This window comes from Chelonoidis abingdonii, chromosome 24, assembly GCF_003597395.2.
Source record: "Chelonoidis abingdonii isolate Lonesome George chromosome 24, CheloAbing_2.0, whole genome shotgun sequence".
Classification (NCBI taxonomy): Eukaryota; Metazoa; Chordata; order Testudines; family Testudinidae; genus Chelonoidis; species Chelonoidis abingdonii.
In genome coordinates this window covers 26,197,445-26,213,188 of record NC_133792.1, presented here as the reverse complement: position 1 = coordinate 26,213,188, position 15,744 = coordinate 26,197,445, and the positions used below count along the sequence as shown (strand labels likewise).

General features: G+C 39.3%; 2 protein-coding genes across 5 annotated transcripts in view; one reads left to right on the top strand and one right to left on the bottom strand.

Moving 5' to 3' along the window:
• The window catches only part of ANGPTL2 (angiopoietin like 2), a 39,957-nt gene extending 30,053 nt beyond the window's left edge, over positions 1-9,904 (top strand). Inside the window, exons 3-5 of the mRNA XM_032788075.2 lie at positions 6,944-7,137; positions 7,584-7,854; positions 8,337-9,904. Of these exons, the coding sequence (XP_032643966.1) occupies positions 6,944-7,137; positions 7,584-7,854; positions 8,337-8,536 (665 nt within the window). The 3' untranslated portion in view covers positions 8,537-9,904. The remainder of the gene's footprint in view (positions 1-6,943; positions 7,138-7,583; positions 7,855-8,336) is intronic.
• RALGPS1 (Ral GEF with PH domain and SH3 binding motif 1) overlaps positions 1-15,744 on the bottom strand; it is a 360,828-nt gene that overhangs the window by 213,728 nt on the left and 131,356 nt on the right. The window lies entirely within an intron of this gene.

The following is a 15,744-nucleotide window of genomic DNA, read 5'->3' as shown; positions in this document are numbered from 1 at the left end:
CTGTTGTCAGATCTCAAATATGCACTAACCAGTTTTGTTCATGAAATGCTGAATGACTGTAGTTCATGGAATTTTCTTCCTACTTTAGTAGGTAGATCCATAGGACTTCCTGAAAAATCAGACTCTCAAAATATCTCAAGTTCAATGCACAGAAATGAATATACCCAGAATTATTAGGCTCTTTTGACAATGTATGCTTAAATGCATTAATTCCACATAATCTACCTAGAATCTTCATGAAAATGGAAACTAAATTACACACACACACGCACACGCTACTTGCAACAATTATGAAACTAAAATTTCTTGGCACAGGACAATGATTTTGGTGGGAAATTCAGATTCCTACTTAAATAAATATTCTTCTATTTTATAAGCAAAATGTGGATATGGTTTGCATGTGTTTCTTTCGCAGCTATGAAACAAGAAATTACTTCTTAAAATGCATACATAAAACAGTTTACTATATTTTTAATGATAAAAGCTGCTGATCAACAAAGTAATTCCATAAAAGAAACTACATTAAAGGAACAGTAAGGCTGCATGGCTAAACAATCAAAAGTTAAGAAATGTCAAAGTTCGCATACACAATCTTAATTCTGACCATGTATGCTATAATTATATGGTCAAAAATGATTTTTTTTAAAATAGACAATGTATCATATTTGTATACATTCTTAAATATACCCATTAAAAACATAAGAATGGCCATACTGGGTCAGACCAATGGTCCGTCTAGTCAATCTAATATCCTATCTTCCGACAGTGGCCAATGCCAGGTACCCCAGAGGGAATGAACAGAACAGGAAATCATCAAATGCATTGCAATAACTTGTGAGTTGCTTGCCATTTTCATATATTTAAACTGATATTTTTGTCTTAGTGGTACAGTATGTCTTTATTGTCTTATGGTCATATCCTGGTGGAAGCTGCAGATGCTAATCACACTTCAGGAATTGACCCTTAGTTTATATATAAAGTTGTGTGTCTGAAAGTTATGAGTGTTATCGCGGAAACTGTTACACAAGGTTAGTTACAGAGGTTGGGACCATTGCTCTTGTATAATCACAGAATCATAGAAATGAAGGGCTGGAAGGGCCCTCAAGAGGTCATCTAGCCCACGCCTCTATGCTGAGGAACGATTAACTATATCTAGACTATTCCTGACAGACGTTTGTCTAATGTATTCTTAAAAACCTCTCAAGCTGGAGATTTCACAATCTCCCTAGATACCCAGTTCCTGGGCCTACTTATCCTTAGAGTTAGAAAGTTTTCCCTAATATCTAATCTAAATCTTCCTTGGGGAAGATTAAACCCATTACTTCTCATCCTACCTTCAGTGGGCACGGAGAACAAGTGTTTACCATCCTCTTGATAATCACCTTTTATATATTTGAAGATTTATGTCCTCCGCAACCTTCTCTAGACTAAATGTTCTATTCTCTCAACCTTTCCTCATAGATTATATTTTCCAAACCGCTTAGCATTTTTGTAGCTCTTCTCTGGGCTCTCTCCAATTTGTTTACCTCTTTCCTAAAGTATAGAGCCCAGAACAGGACACAAAACTCCAGATGAGGCCTCATCAGCGCCAAATAGAGTGGAACAATTATCTCCCATACCTTACATATGGCACTCCTGTGACAATTAGTCCCCATTCTGCATTTGTGTATTTGATTTTTCCTTCCTAAATGCAGAACTTTGCACTTCTCTTTATGAATTTCAGCTGGTTGATTTCAGACCAATTCTCCAATTTATTAATATCACTTTGAACTCTAACCCTGTACTCCAAAGTGCTTGCAACCCCTCCTGGGTTGGTGACATCCATACATTTTGTAATAATACTCTCCACTCTCAGCGTTATATGTCCTCCCAGTTTGACAATGAACTTACTCTTTGAGTAAGTCTTTCAATCAGGTGTGCACCCACTTTATAGTAATTTCATCTAGACCATATTTAATATGCTATTACATAATATATAAATCAATCTTAGAACATTCCTAAAAGCAGTGATCCCAGATTATCCTTTAATCCACTAACTGCTACTAAACAGTAGAGGTTCATTTAGGTAGAACTAGGGATGTAAATATCTGTTTAAGAAGTTAACTATTTAAACTACTAAAATTAGGTTGTTTAAACAGTTAACCGATTAAAGAGAGAACGGTTAGGGCCTATGTGGCTGGGGTTGCTTCAGCTGGCTAGCGCAGGTGGGGCTGGGGTTGCTCCTGCTGGCCAGCGCACGGGGCTGGGGTCGGCTGGCGTGGTGCTGGCATCTGCCAGCTTGACGCAGGACTGGGGTCGGTGGGCTAGTGCGGGGGTGGAGTTGGCGCGTAGGCAGGCTGGCGTTGGCTTCGGGTCAGCCAGCGTGGCATGAGGCTGGGTTCAGCAGGCCAGTCGGGTGGCCTGGGGCTGGGTTTGGCCGGCCGGCCCGGGGTTGGGGCTTAATGGTTAGGGTTGGTTAACTGGTAAGACTAATGCTTACTGTTTAACCATTTTGTATTTTACATCGCTAGGTAGAACATATCTGTTGTCATGTCCATCACTTCAGGCATATCCCTACATTTCACTGATTTCAGTAGGATGACAGCAGAAAAGCAAAAATAGTTCAAAACCACTGCATTTCCCATATCAAACCAAAAATCAGTTATATTAGAATAATTAAATGGTAGTAATTAAAAGGAATCATACTTGAGACCTCAGCACTGGCAGATGTTTTGTTGACACGTACATTTTTATATCTATTTGAAAGTACATATTTGCATGATTATAAAATCCCAAGTCTGCAAATTTAAATTAGTGAGACCAAACACAGCTTGTTTCGTGAGTTTTTTTTTTAAATTGGCTTCCGTTTAGTCTGAAACCATAACAACACACTCTTTGACATAGGAGCTCAAGCTATTTTTGAAGATTAACTGGTAACAGTGAGAGAGGAAGCATTATTCTGTTCTATTCAGGTTCTCATGCCTTCCTCCTCCCCTTAGTATCTGAGCTCTTTACAGTCATGTGATTAGTCTCTCTCTCATCCTCTTCCCCAGAGAAGCACTGTGTGTGCAGAGTAGTGTTTGGTGTTTTTTTGTTTAGTTGGAGAGGGGTTGCTTGTTTTAAGTGTCATGATGCTATGTGTTTGTGAAAAAAGGCAAGGTCAAAAATTTGTGATGGTCCTTAGTTCCTGTAAAAGTTTGTTCCACAACAGCTTGGAACTCATGTATTTTTCTTTCTTACAAACCTCACTGTATTTAAGTTGAAATAAAATAAACACAGCACAATCAAGTTAAATGTGTTGAACCAGATATTGGAAAGAAATACAATGTCATCTGTCTCCTGCATTTTAACACAATAAAACACAGATATTAAAACAGAGTGCTGCATCTTCACTTCAGCAGCCAAGAACATGTACTTGTATCTGCAGCAAGAAAGGAAATTGGGCTCAGAAGCAGCATTCTACTCACAGGACTATGCTGCTGAGGACAAAGGGAAATACAAAAATCAAATAACTTGGACACAGACCAAAAAACTCAAACACCCACTTTTGATTGGGTTCTTGAAAATTTACAAAACGCTTTTTAAAATATCACAAAGTTCACCTAAACTAAGCTACAATTTATGGAACAAGTGGCACAGACTGTCCACTGCTAGTCTACTTGCAGTGAGTTAATACAGTGGATACAATGTGAACTAAACTAACTCGTTATAATCATCTTATTTACGTGCATGCAAAACAATGGAAAGTCTTTATAACAGAACTATTTATTCTGTATAAACTTAGAACTATGTTTAATTATAATAGCAACATACAATTTAGTATCATTCCAAAGAGGAATGCTTTACTAAATCCTCTCTTTTCTCTCTCAGTCTGGACTTTGAAGGGATCACTGACTCGTGAGTCGTTAATTTAATTTTTCTGTTTTTTTGGCAAAAATATGAGCACAGTAGCAAAGGTATCAGAGCTGTCTGTCTAAAAATTTCTGAAAACAATGCAGTACAAATTCTATCTAGGTTCTTATATCAGACCAATTAGTGAGGAATCTGAGTATCTTCACATTGAGAATATTTTCTTTGAGATAGAAACTTTTTAAAAAAAAAAAAGTCTAATCTCTTAAAAATAGCTGCTTTATGGCCTCCATACCTGAAACCAGTGTGTTGCACCCCAGCAAAAAGGGTAGCTTTCTTTCTCCTCTGTGTATGGAGTATATCACACCACATTTTTGATTCAATAATTGTTTTTTTTGCTTGCCTTCAGATATCAGTGTGACAATGCCAATGTTTATAATGATATATTATATTGCTGAGTCTACTGTTGATCTTCATGCCAATGTTATTTTTGGGGCAGCTCAGCTGGAAAATCCCCCATCCAGAATAGAAGGCAAAGTCAACTTGACTATTTTATTACTAAAAGGAAAACGATCTGCCTGTCTACTACATAGCTCAGTTCTGGCCTCTTTACAAATGTTGATCAAACATTCTTTTACTACAATAATCCCTCAGTTCCCTTAAAAATTGATCCGGACTAGTTACTTACTGATAATAGTTTTATCATTTCATTCTATCAGCTCACTCACTATAATCATAGCAACTGAACAAAGCTGTCCATGCAGCCATTTCTAATATCTCCACCATTATGGTATTCAGGCACCAAAATTTTAAAATTCAAAATATAGTTACTAAGCAAGTGGATCCTGGATACACGAATGTTTCTGATTTTCTTTTTGCAGCGTACCTAGGTGTTCAGATGGGCATAGTTGGCTTACACTGAATTTTTGCAAAAGGATCAACAAAAAAATCCAGAATTCTACTGGGCACTTTTTACCAATCAAAAATTGTCCTTCCTGGGCACTCAGATGCTGCCCCTTAGGAAATCAGATCGCATTTTAAAGGAATGACGGCCTTTCCACACAGGATGTTTTTTAAATCTATTTTTACTTTACATTCTGTTATATATTTCCAGATATTCATTATCCTGAGATTCTTCTCAAATGTTTTTACTATATAGATTTTGTCTTTAAAAGTTAATTTTAGAAGTACCAGTTTTTTCTGTATTTAACATCTATTTTCCCTTATTTTGTTTTTTAAAAACTATAGTTGCAATTTTCAAAAGTGTCTAAGTGACACAAACAAATGGAGTTGTGCTCTTATGTCACTTCTTAGATGATTTTGAAAATTCTAGCTTGTATAAAGGACACCAGGCTTTGGGGTGTATGCATGCATCTCAGTGTGCCTGTTATAACTCTTTGGCCATTTAAAACAGGAAGCTGTAGCTGCAGGCAAATGGCTAATACAAGCATGGAACCCAGGGGTAGGCAACCTATGGCACATGTGCTGAAGGCGGCACACGAGCTGATTTTCAGTGGCACTCACACTGCCCGGGTCCTGGCTACCAGTCCGGGGGGCTCTGCATTTTAATTCAATTTTAAATGAAGCTTCTTAAACATTTTAAAAACCTTATTTACTTTACATACAACAACAGTTTAGTTATCTAGTATAGACTTATAGAAAGAGACCTTCTAAAAACATTAAAATGTATTACTGGCACACGTAATCCTTAATTTAGAGTGAATAAAAGACAACTCGGCACACCACTTCTGAAGGGTTGCCGACCCCTGATGTAACCTATAAGAAACCAGGTTTAAGGCTTCTTTCCTATAGGGCCAGGGCAGCAGATAGGAAGAACCCTGAGTCAGAGAAGTCCTAGGGGTGTATGTCTCCATTAGTAGTCCTTCCAGACCAGTGCTTAATTTGTAATGAAAGAGGTGCCAGGGCTCAAGCAATTTTTTAACTTTCGTAACTGTCAGAGGTGCTGGGGCTATGAACTGCCAAGCCGAGAGCCCTAGTAAAAATTAAGCACTGTTCCCAGCAGCTAACAGGAAGGGGTATACGCTCTCCCTTCCCAACTGGCTGGATGGTACACAAATATTATGAATTAATTTGCTTTTGTTTGAAAATAAACCCAGCCTTGAAAAAAGGGTCTTGGACTGCATGGTTGCTGGGAACTTTATTCTATCTTACCCGGCCACTGAGTTTGCCCACTAGCTTATACACCTTAAAGAAGCTAACTTCTGAATTTCTGACCTGTCACATCTTGGGGAGACACTTCACCACAAGACAAAATCCACGACAAGACACAATCCAGAGAGGAGTCTTCAAACATGGACATGCTTAATGAGACTCAGTCTCCCTGACAAAACAAATCTTATGCTTAAGAGCAAGGGAATTTCCCATGTGCTTCCAAGTGATCTTACCAGCTACTCTGCCTTCTCTGAACTATCCCCTAAATATGACTGCATCTGCATTTGTAGTGAATACCTTTCTCCTACCTTACTTGGATACTGTGAATTCTTTTTGCCAGGTGATAGAACAATGTCATGCTCCATACTTTAAATCTACACTCCATACTTTACACTATGCATCCCTTCATCACACTATTAAATCCAAATCACCAGCATGCATGCAAGTCTGAACACACTAGAAGTATTTTCTTCCTTTATAATTGCACTTCTACTACTATTTAGCCTTCCGCAATTCCAAGTATCCTTTCAGCTGAATAAGACTAAAAATTATGGTTATGATTTAAAAAATAGATTGCATAATCTGCCATGTTTTATATACTGCATAATGAAAACATGCAGGCAGCCAAGGTCAATAAATTAATACACCATGTAAACAGCACATACAATATGATTTGCCAAGGAATAAATTAAGTAAAAGGGCTCAAGAACCTCATGAAACCAAATGAAGCCCAGATCCATGCAAGCACACTACTGGACATTACACCTTCCATATGCAAAGGTGAAAATATGTGTTTTTTAGGGAAACAGTTATGCATAATACTTGGCAGAAGCATGTCTAGTACATGCCAGGAAAAAAATGTTCCACATTCAAATATTTCCAGAAGACAAAGATGACAAGCACAATTATTTTCTGAATGCATAGTGTTTCTATTTTAAAACAGGACCGTGGAAAGACTGTCTACAGGCATTAGAAGATGGCCATGACACCAGTTCCATTTATCTTGTGAAACCTGAAAATACAAATCGACTTATGCAGGTCTGGTGTGACCAACGACACGACCCTGGAGGCTGGACCGTCATTCAGAGACGACTCGATGGATCAGTCAACTTTTTCAGAAACTGGGATACTTACAAGGTTAGGACAAATGAAACTTGTTTTCTCTTTCCTGTCTTAATGGGAGATTTAGAGTTAAGAGCTTAGCAGAACTGAAAAAATAATTAGACATATGTGAATAATGAGACCATCCACAGCTATGTTAGATAGGATACAACTGCTTTTATAAGGAGTATACACTTATGGTTCAGCTTATAAACCAACCACTAACTGATAGGTTGGCAAGAAACTTCCCAGTAGACAGATTATTCCATGAGTGTCCACTACATGATCTCTTGTACCTTCCTCTGAAAAATTTTCTAGTGGTGTCAAGTGCTGAAACATACTTAGGGCCAAGGTGAAGTTGCACTGGAATTTCAAAATATGCCCATGCAGTCATCATCAAGGTGCCATGGCTAAAGATGCATTGAGATTTAAAAGTAAAACATATATGCAACAGTAATCTATTTGTCACTATTTCTTCACAGCAAGGATTTGGTAACATAGATGGAGAGTACTGGCTGGGTTTAGAAAATATTTATTGGCTAACAAATCAAGGCAACTACAAACTGCTTGTAACAATGGAAGACTGGTCAGGTCGAAAAGTATTTGCTGAATATGCCAGTTTCAGACTGGAGCCAGAGAGTGAATATTACAAGTTGAGACTGGGACGTTACAATGGCAATGCTGGGGATTCTTTCACTTGGCACAACGGGAAGCAGTTCACCACACTGGATAGAGACCATGATGTGTACACAGGTATGAAGTGTTTAACAAGAAAAAAAAACCTAAGGAAAATGGCAAGTCATAGAATGACCTGACAGAAAATTACATTTAAACATATAATTAAAAATATTTTAAAAAGCAAAAAACAAACCCCTCTGATGATACACAAATTAATCCGATAATCTAATGATTTTCATTGACAGATGACAAAACAAACTTTTTAATTTAAATATTTGATGTTATTTTAAAAATTAGGGCCTGGATCCTGAAACTGGATCCTTGCAGGTGAATCTTGTACTAAACTGGAGCTTCACTGAAGAGTCCACTTGCATGGTTTTGATTGAAGGATTGAGGGACAGCAAAAGAAAAGTTTTGTGTCCCTTGCTGCTTACGTCATCAGACTGATAGATTTAAAAATATACAGACATTAAAACTGTTTTATGAAAGTTTTGCTAGTCTGCTTACTGCAAGATTTTCAGTTTCTATACTCAATAACAGTCTGCTTTTCATTATAGGTAACTGTGCTCATTATCAGAAAGGAGGATGGTGGTACAATGCCTGTGCTCACTCAAACCTCAATGGAGTCTGGTATCGGGGAGGACACTATCGTAGCCGATACCAGGATGGCGTTTACTGGGCTGAGTTCCGTGGCGGATCATATTCACTAAAGAAAGTTGTTATGATGATCAGGCCTAATCCCAACACTTTCCACTGAAAGAATTTTTTTCCTCTTTTAATTTTCTGTTTAAAACAGAACAATGAATTGTCTTTATAGCAGCAAGGAATGTAAGATATTGTACATTTATTGCTAAAATTTGAGGACTTGTATATTGTATTTTCAACATTCATTCCAGCAAAAACATACAATGTAAGTGATATTATAACTTTCAGATCATCTTTCTTTGTACCAAAAATAATTAAGGTTCCTGTTTCTAGAACTGGGAATTGAGATGGACTGTAGATAACACTTCTGGGTTTTATTCCCTGTAAATTAAGTCTAGATGCTAAAAATATTGCCATAGCATCTAAATATTTTGTATGTTGTATTATGTATAAATATTCTCAAATACAGTACAATCTGTACAGCAAGAGTTTTATTCTTATTAGTAGGGATCATTTGACACAGGAAATCACATCCTCTGAAACTATGTAGCTGGTACATGTACTGTAGGGTATTAGTGGGATTATTCCTAATTTAATTTTTGTTAATTGTCATAGATAAAACAAATCACTAAATCATTTCAGTTTGTGGGCAGACACCCAAATAGTTACCATAATGATTAATCCAGTCCTTCATTCTCACTTTTCTCTTGATGTACATGCCATCATTGTCAAAGCTGACCTCTGATACAAACATTTTTGATCAAGGAAGGAAAATGAGTGTTTTTAAATTTAACTGCCTACATGTATTTATAAAGTAATCCAAACTTATAATGGCTATTGCATATTATATAGCCAACATGAATAATGTTAATGTTCATATAAAATAACAGCCTAAATATTTAACATTATTTTATACCTGAGCTACGTCATTACCTGCTGTGTAGCCACAGTAATCAGATAATGGCTACAAATTAAAGGGGCTATCCAACTTTGCAGGCAAATGATGGATACCGATCTATATTCTATTTAATGTCCTTAGCCACAAGATTAAGATTCTTGGAAGAAAATATTTGTAACCAAGAACAATTACATTTGCCATATTTCACAATTATTAATGAGTATATTGTGTGTCAACATATTAAAAATAATTACTCACTCATATTTATAAATAAAATCAATTGCGGAAACTTGGAGAATTTTAGAATTCTGCTGAGGTAGGTATGTAGACTAGATAATTGTTGCAAATTAGAAAATACAGTGAAAACCAAAAAATTTAGTGAAAGAATGTCTGAGAAAAACAAAAAAAGCTCTTGCTCTCTTCCCTTATTACCTCATTGTTTCTTTACAAATGTATGATGTGCATTAAAAACTGATGATACCTGATGTAGCATGTGTTGTATATAAATGAAAGTAGGGTTTTTAATATATTATCAAATTATCCTTGTAATATTGCAAATTGGTAATAAAGCAACAAATGCTATTTTGATGTATTTAGATTCATTCTGGTGTTTCAGTTCAGACTAACATTCAAAGCACAGGAAATGATTTAGTGCCACACAAGTCTACCATTGTTCATTTAAATCAAATCAATTCTGACTTTTAATTCTACACTATTAATGATTTGCTTTTTCCATTAAATGAATTGTCTACACATTTCAAGATCTACCAACAGCAGCTTCCTGCTGAGACAAGTACTGAACACCTCTTACCATCTCATTCAAAGGGGAGAATATCTTTTGGATCAGCTGGCAGGGCTGCTTCCTATGGTCCTCAAGGCTCATGATTCATGAATCCAGTAGTGCTCAAGATGCATACTCAACTAGTCCAGCTACCAGATGGGGGAAACCTGGTTAGTTAACTCCTAAACAAGGATTCTGTTAATTGTTTCTATCTGCTCTAGTTTCTGGACATTGGTTATCCCTAAGGGATTGAGACCATGACAAAACCAAACATTGTATTTCTATAAAAACTCTTGTTCCTATTCAGCTGGAAAACAATTCACAGCATTTTCACCCTGAAGTTTGTATTCTAAAGAACAGTTACATACCTTACAGTAACTGTGGTGGTTCTTAAGAGTGTGTGTCAATGTGGATCCCACTGTAGGTGACTAGCAAGCAGAGTCCCCCCTGGATGGTGAGAGTGAGGAGTATCAGCAGAATCGGTCAAACAAAGATTGATGTACTGCTCACCTGAACTTGCCACCTAATTTGGCAGCCACATCATGGGCAAAATGTTTCATAAAAGTCAGTGGGTTACTCCATGTTGCAATCTTGTAGAGTTCAGAGACTGGAATGTTTCTGAAGCAAGCAATAGATGCAGCTTGTGCTCTGGAACAATGTGCCTTGATATTCGAAGGGATAGGTTAACCAGCCAGCTGATGGCAGACTGAAATCTACTGTGTGATTCACTTGGGAGAATCTCTGCAAAGAGATGGCTTGGCCTTTGGTTGGACCAGAAGTTGCCACCAAGGGATGAGGAGCAGACCACTGAAATGGCTTGGCCCTATTAAGGTAATACAGCAAAGCTCTGGATAAGTCAGGAGAGGCAGTTTCTTCTCTCTGGGTATCAAGTGTGGCTTCAGGAAGACGACTGGCAAGGTTCAAGTGAAAGTCTGTCTCTGAAGTTGTCTTGAACTTGGGGTGTAGTTTCAACACCACCTTTTCTCTATGTCCAAAGGTGGTCCAACCATGAGACCCTAGAGCTTGCTGACTCTGAGCTGACACAATGTCCACCAGAAAGACAGTCTTGATGGTGAGGTGGTGTATGTAACATTCTGGTAGTGGCTCAATGAGAGGCTCCATGAACTTCCTGAGGACAACATTAACATCCCCTGAGGAAACTGCGTCTCTACCTCCAGGGTTTGAAGGAGGCCCTTAAGAAATTTCAATACCATTAGCTGCGAAAAGAGTGTGTGACTGCATCCATGCATGATACACTGATATTGTTGCAAAATGGACCTCTCCTGGGGATCAGGAGCACCAAAGATGGTGCTCTATGGACAGAGTCCAATGTGCCCCTTGACCATGCTGATGAGTCCTAGGAGCGAGATGGGTTGTTGATGAGAAGAAAGGTTGATGTCGCCTGTTGTGTATCTTACACTCCTTGGCATGATACTCAGTGTGTCTGGGAGGGTAGGATGGAGTGCATGGTCCCTACTATGACTGAGGACAGTAGTACTAGAGTTATGGTGTAGAGATGTAAATCCCCAAGGTGAGTAGGGTAGCTTCTGAGTCCTTCAGTAAGTGAAGAGTGCTGTTAGTCAGTCCACTTTGTGAAGAGTTCTAGTCTTCTAAGGGAAGTCCCTGATAGTGGCCGGTACTTCTCCTGGGATGCCTGATGCTTGGAGCCATGATACCTGTTGCATGGTCATGATGGTGGCCATACATCTGGCACCTGAGGCATCCATTGACACTGTAAGTCTGTCTTGACCAGTAGTTGGTCCTCCTTAATTATGTCTTTAGGCTGCTCTCTCTTGTCATGAGGGAGCTCTGCTAGGAAGGGAGTCTATCATAGAGTGGCTGTCTCCTTTAATGGGAATCAGGGCCCAGTCTACCTGTGCAGGTTTCCTTAAAAACAAACATCTCAGCCCTGCCTGTGCCAATAATTAGCCGACTCCTAGCCTGAGAGGATGGAGTCAGGTGATCACCTAATGATCATAAAAAAGGTTGATGAAACTCAGTGAGAGGAATTACTGGGAGCAGGTTGGGCTCATGTAGAAGGCCCTGAGGCAGGGTCTGCAGAAATCAGGAAACTCCTGTCAGAGGGATTCCAGGGAAAGCAGCATGGGAGTCAGTTCTCTACAGTGGAACAAGGAAAGAACTGAAAAGTTCGTACAGGAGGCAGGCTGGAGAGTAGCCCAAGGATGGTGGAAGAACCTTTTGTTTGGACTGAAGTTGGACTTTTGTTTTCCCAGGGGTTAAATTTGCTTAATGACTTGGCTGGAGGGTTGGGGTTGGTGTTGGTGTTGATGTCAGCTTTGATGCTGATGTTAAGGTTGACTTTGGTGATGTATTCTCCCCAATAGCCTTAGGCATCATCTGTCTACTTGACAAGGTGCTCAATGACGATGATTTGTCCACTTGTAGGTCTCTGGGACTCGTTTCCTCAAGGCGTGAAGAGACCTTCATGGATTGTTCAAAAAGGTGAAGATTCAGCCTTGCATCTTGCAACTTGCACATTTTCAAAGAGAAAAACAAGCTTTCTGAGCATCTGCTCAGAATCTGAGATTGTCCCAACAGAAGAGACATCTACTGTGCCTAGCCATTAAGGGGATTAGCAGAATAGGCAGGGCTAACATGGGAGTTTTGTGAGGGAGTTCTCCAGGTGAAGGAGGAGCAATTATGTGACCCTTGGGGTAAGTTTGTTGTCTGCAGTGTTTGTGGTACGCTTGCTGCTTGATTGAAATATACCTTGTAGTCCGTTTGTTTGGGAGACCGTGTGCTGACCGTGTGTGTGATGAGCCTAGTGGCCTGCTAGGCAAGGCTGAGAACTTCTTAACGAGACTTTGATCTCTAAGAACCTTTAGTACCTATCAACTCTTAACCAGGGGGCAGGGCTACTCAGGAAGACCAGGGCTTTAAAAAGCCCACTCCTAAGTGACCAGAGGAGCTAGGGAACAGGGGAGATCTGCACGGGTTTTACAAGTGGAGTGTGAGGGGGGTCTAGGTAACATTCTTTAAACATAAAGCCAAAATCAACCCCTGATAAAAACAAAAACAACAAAGAAATGAGCTTCAGGAGTAAAAAGAGAATGCAGGCAGAAGTCCAGCAACAGAGTGGGAGCTATCCAGTTTACAGCACCCAATGCAGCATGTATGATTATGTGTCCTATGGCAGGTGGCATATGTGTGCATTCGCTGCAAGGAGCTCCTGGCCCTCAGAGACTGTGCAAGGGCTTTGGAGACCAGAGTGGCTGAACTGGAGGAGCTAAGTGAGGTACATAGATGAGACTTTCCGGGACACAGTAGAACGATTCCATCCCCAGCCTGATAGCCTCTGTACTGTTGAGGAGGATGAAAGTCTCAGGATTGGAGAACATGCAACTGGAGCAGAGAGAAATGATTCCATAGTTGAGACCCTCCTTCCAAATTATGATGTGGTGTCTTCTTGCACTGAGGACATCTCTCTTGGGGAAGGGAATGCCAGTCATTAGGAAGAGACAGATAATAGTTATGGGGGATGCAAACATTAGAAACATAGATAGCTGGGTTTGCGATGACAGAGAACTGCAAGGTGACTTGCCTGCCTGGTGCGAAGGTTGCGGATCTCTCAAGACATCTAGATAGATTTATGTGTAGTGCTGGGGAGAAGCCAGTGGTCGTGGTACATGTAGGTACCAATGATATAGGGAAGGATACCAGAGAGGTCCTGGAGGCCAAATTTAGGCTGCTAGGTAAAAGACTGAAGTCCAGGACCTCCATGGTAGCATTCTCTGAAGTGCTTCCAGTTCCACACGCAGGGCCAGTTAGACAGGCAGATCTGCAGAATCTCAATGTGCAGATGAGACAATCGTGTAGGGAGAAGGGATTTAGATTTATTAGGATCGGCGGAAACTTTTGGAAAAGGGGGAGCCTCCACCTAAACCAAATGGTACCAGATTCCTGGCACTTAAAATTAAAAGGTTGAAGAACAATTTTTAAACTAAGGGCTGGAGGAAAGCTGACAGGTGCAGAGGAGCACGTCGTTTGGACACAGACATCCCTCAGGGGAGGATCCATTAATGGAGATTCCCTATGTCCGAATAAGGAAGAGAGGATGGAAGATGATAAATACTGCTAGGATCTCATAACAAACAGTCAAATGAAAAATAGTCCTATTCAATAACATCATGTAATGGCAAACAGCTAAAAAGTGACAAGTTTTTAAAGTGCTTATATACCAATGCTAGAAGTCTAAATAAGAAGACAGGCAAACTGGTTGAAACTATAATAAAGAACAAAATTGTCAGACACAGATGAACATAATTTGTTTTGGAAGAGCCAACATGGTTTTTATAAAGGGAAATCATGCCTCACCAATCTACTAGAATTCTTTGAGGCGGTCAACAAGCAAGTGGACAAGTGGGATTCAGTGGACAGAGTGTACTTAGATTTTCAGAAAGCCTTTGACAAGGTCCCTCACCAAAGGCTTTAAAGCAAAGTAAGCTGTCATGGGATAAGAAGGAAGGTCCTCTCATGGATTGGTAACTGGAAAAAGATAGGAAACAAAGGGTAGGAATAAACGGTCAGTTTTCAGAATGGAGAGAGATAAATAGTGGTGTTCCTGAGAGGTCTGTACTGGGATCAGTCCTATTCAACATATTCATAAATGAGCTGAAAGAAGGAGTAAACAGTGAGGTGGAAAAATTTGCAGATGATACAAAAACTACTCAAGATAGCTAAGTCCCAATCAGACTACAAAGAGCTACAAAAGGATCTCACAAAACTAGGTGACTGGGCAACAAAATGGAAGATAAAATTCAATGTTGATAAATACAAAGTAATGCACATTGGAAAACATAATCCCAACTATGCATATAAAATGATGGGGTCTAAATTAGCTGTTACCACTCAAGAAAGAGATCTTGGAGTGATTGTGGATAGTTCTCTGAAAACATCCACTCAATGTACAGTGGCATTCAAAAAAGCGAACAGAATGTTGGGCATCATTAAGGGATAGATAAGACAGATCATATTGCCTTTATGTAAATCCATGCTATACCCATATCTTGAATACTGTGTGCAGACGTGGTCACCCCATCTCAAAAAAAGATATATTGGAATTTGAAAAAGTTCAGAAAACGGCAACAAAAATTATTAGGGATATAAATGGCTTCCGTATGAGTAGAGATTAATAAAACTGAGACTTTTCAGCTTGGAAAAGAGATGACTAAGGGGGGATATGATGGAGGTCTATAAAATCATGATTGGTGTGGAGAAAGTAAATAAGGAAGTGTTACTTACTCCTTTTCATAACACAAGAACTAGGAGTCACCAAATAAAAGTAATAGGCAGCAAATTTAAAACAAACAAAATGAAGTATTTCTTCATACAATGCACAGTCAACCTGTGGAACTCTTTGCCAGAGGATGTTGAGAAGGCCAAGACTATGACAGGGTTAAAAATAAAAACTAGATAAATTCATGGAAGATAAGTCCATCAATGATTATTAGCCAGGATGGGTAGGGATAGTGTCCCTAGTCTCTGTTTGCCAGAAGCTGGGAATGAGCAACAGGAAATGAATCACTTGATGATTACCTGTTCTGTTCATTTCCCCTGGGGCACCTGGCATTGGCCACTGTCGGAAGACGGGATACTGGGCCAGATGGACCTTTGGTCTGAC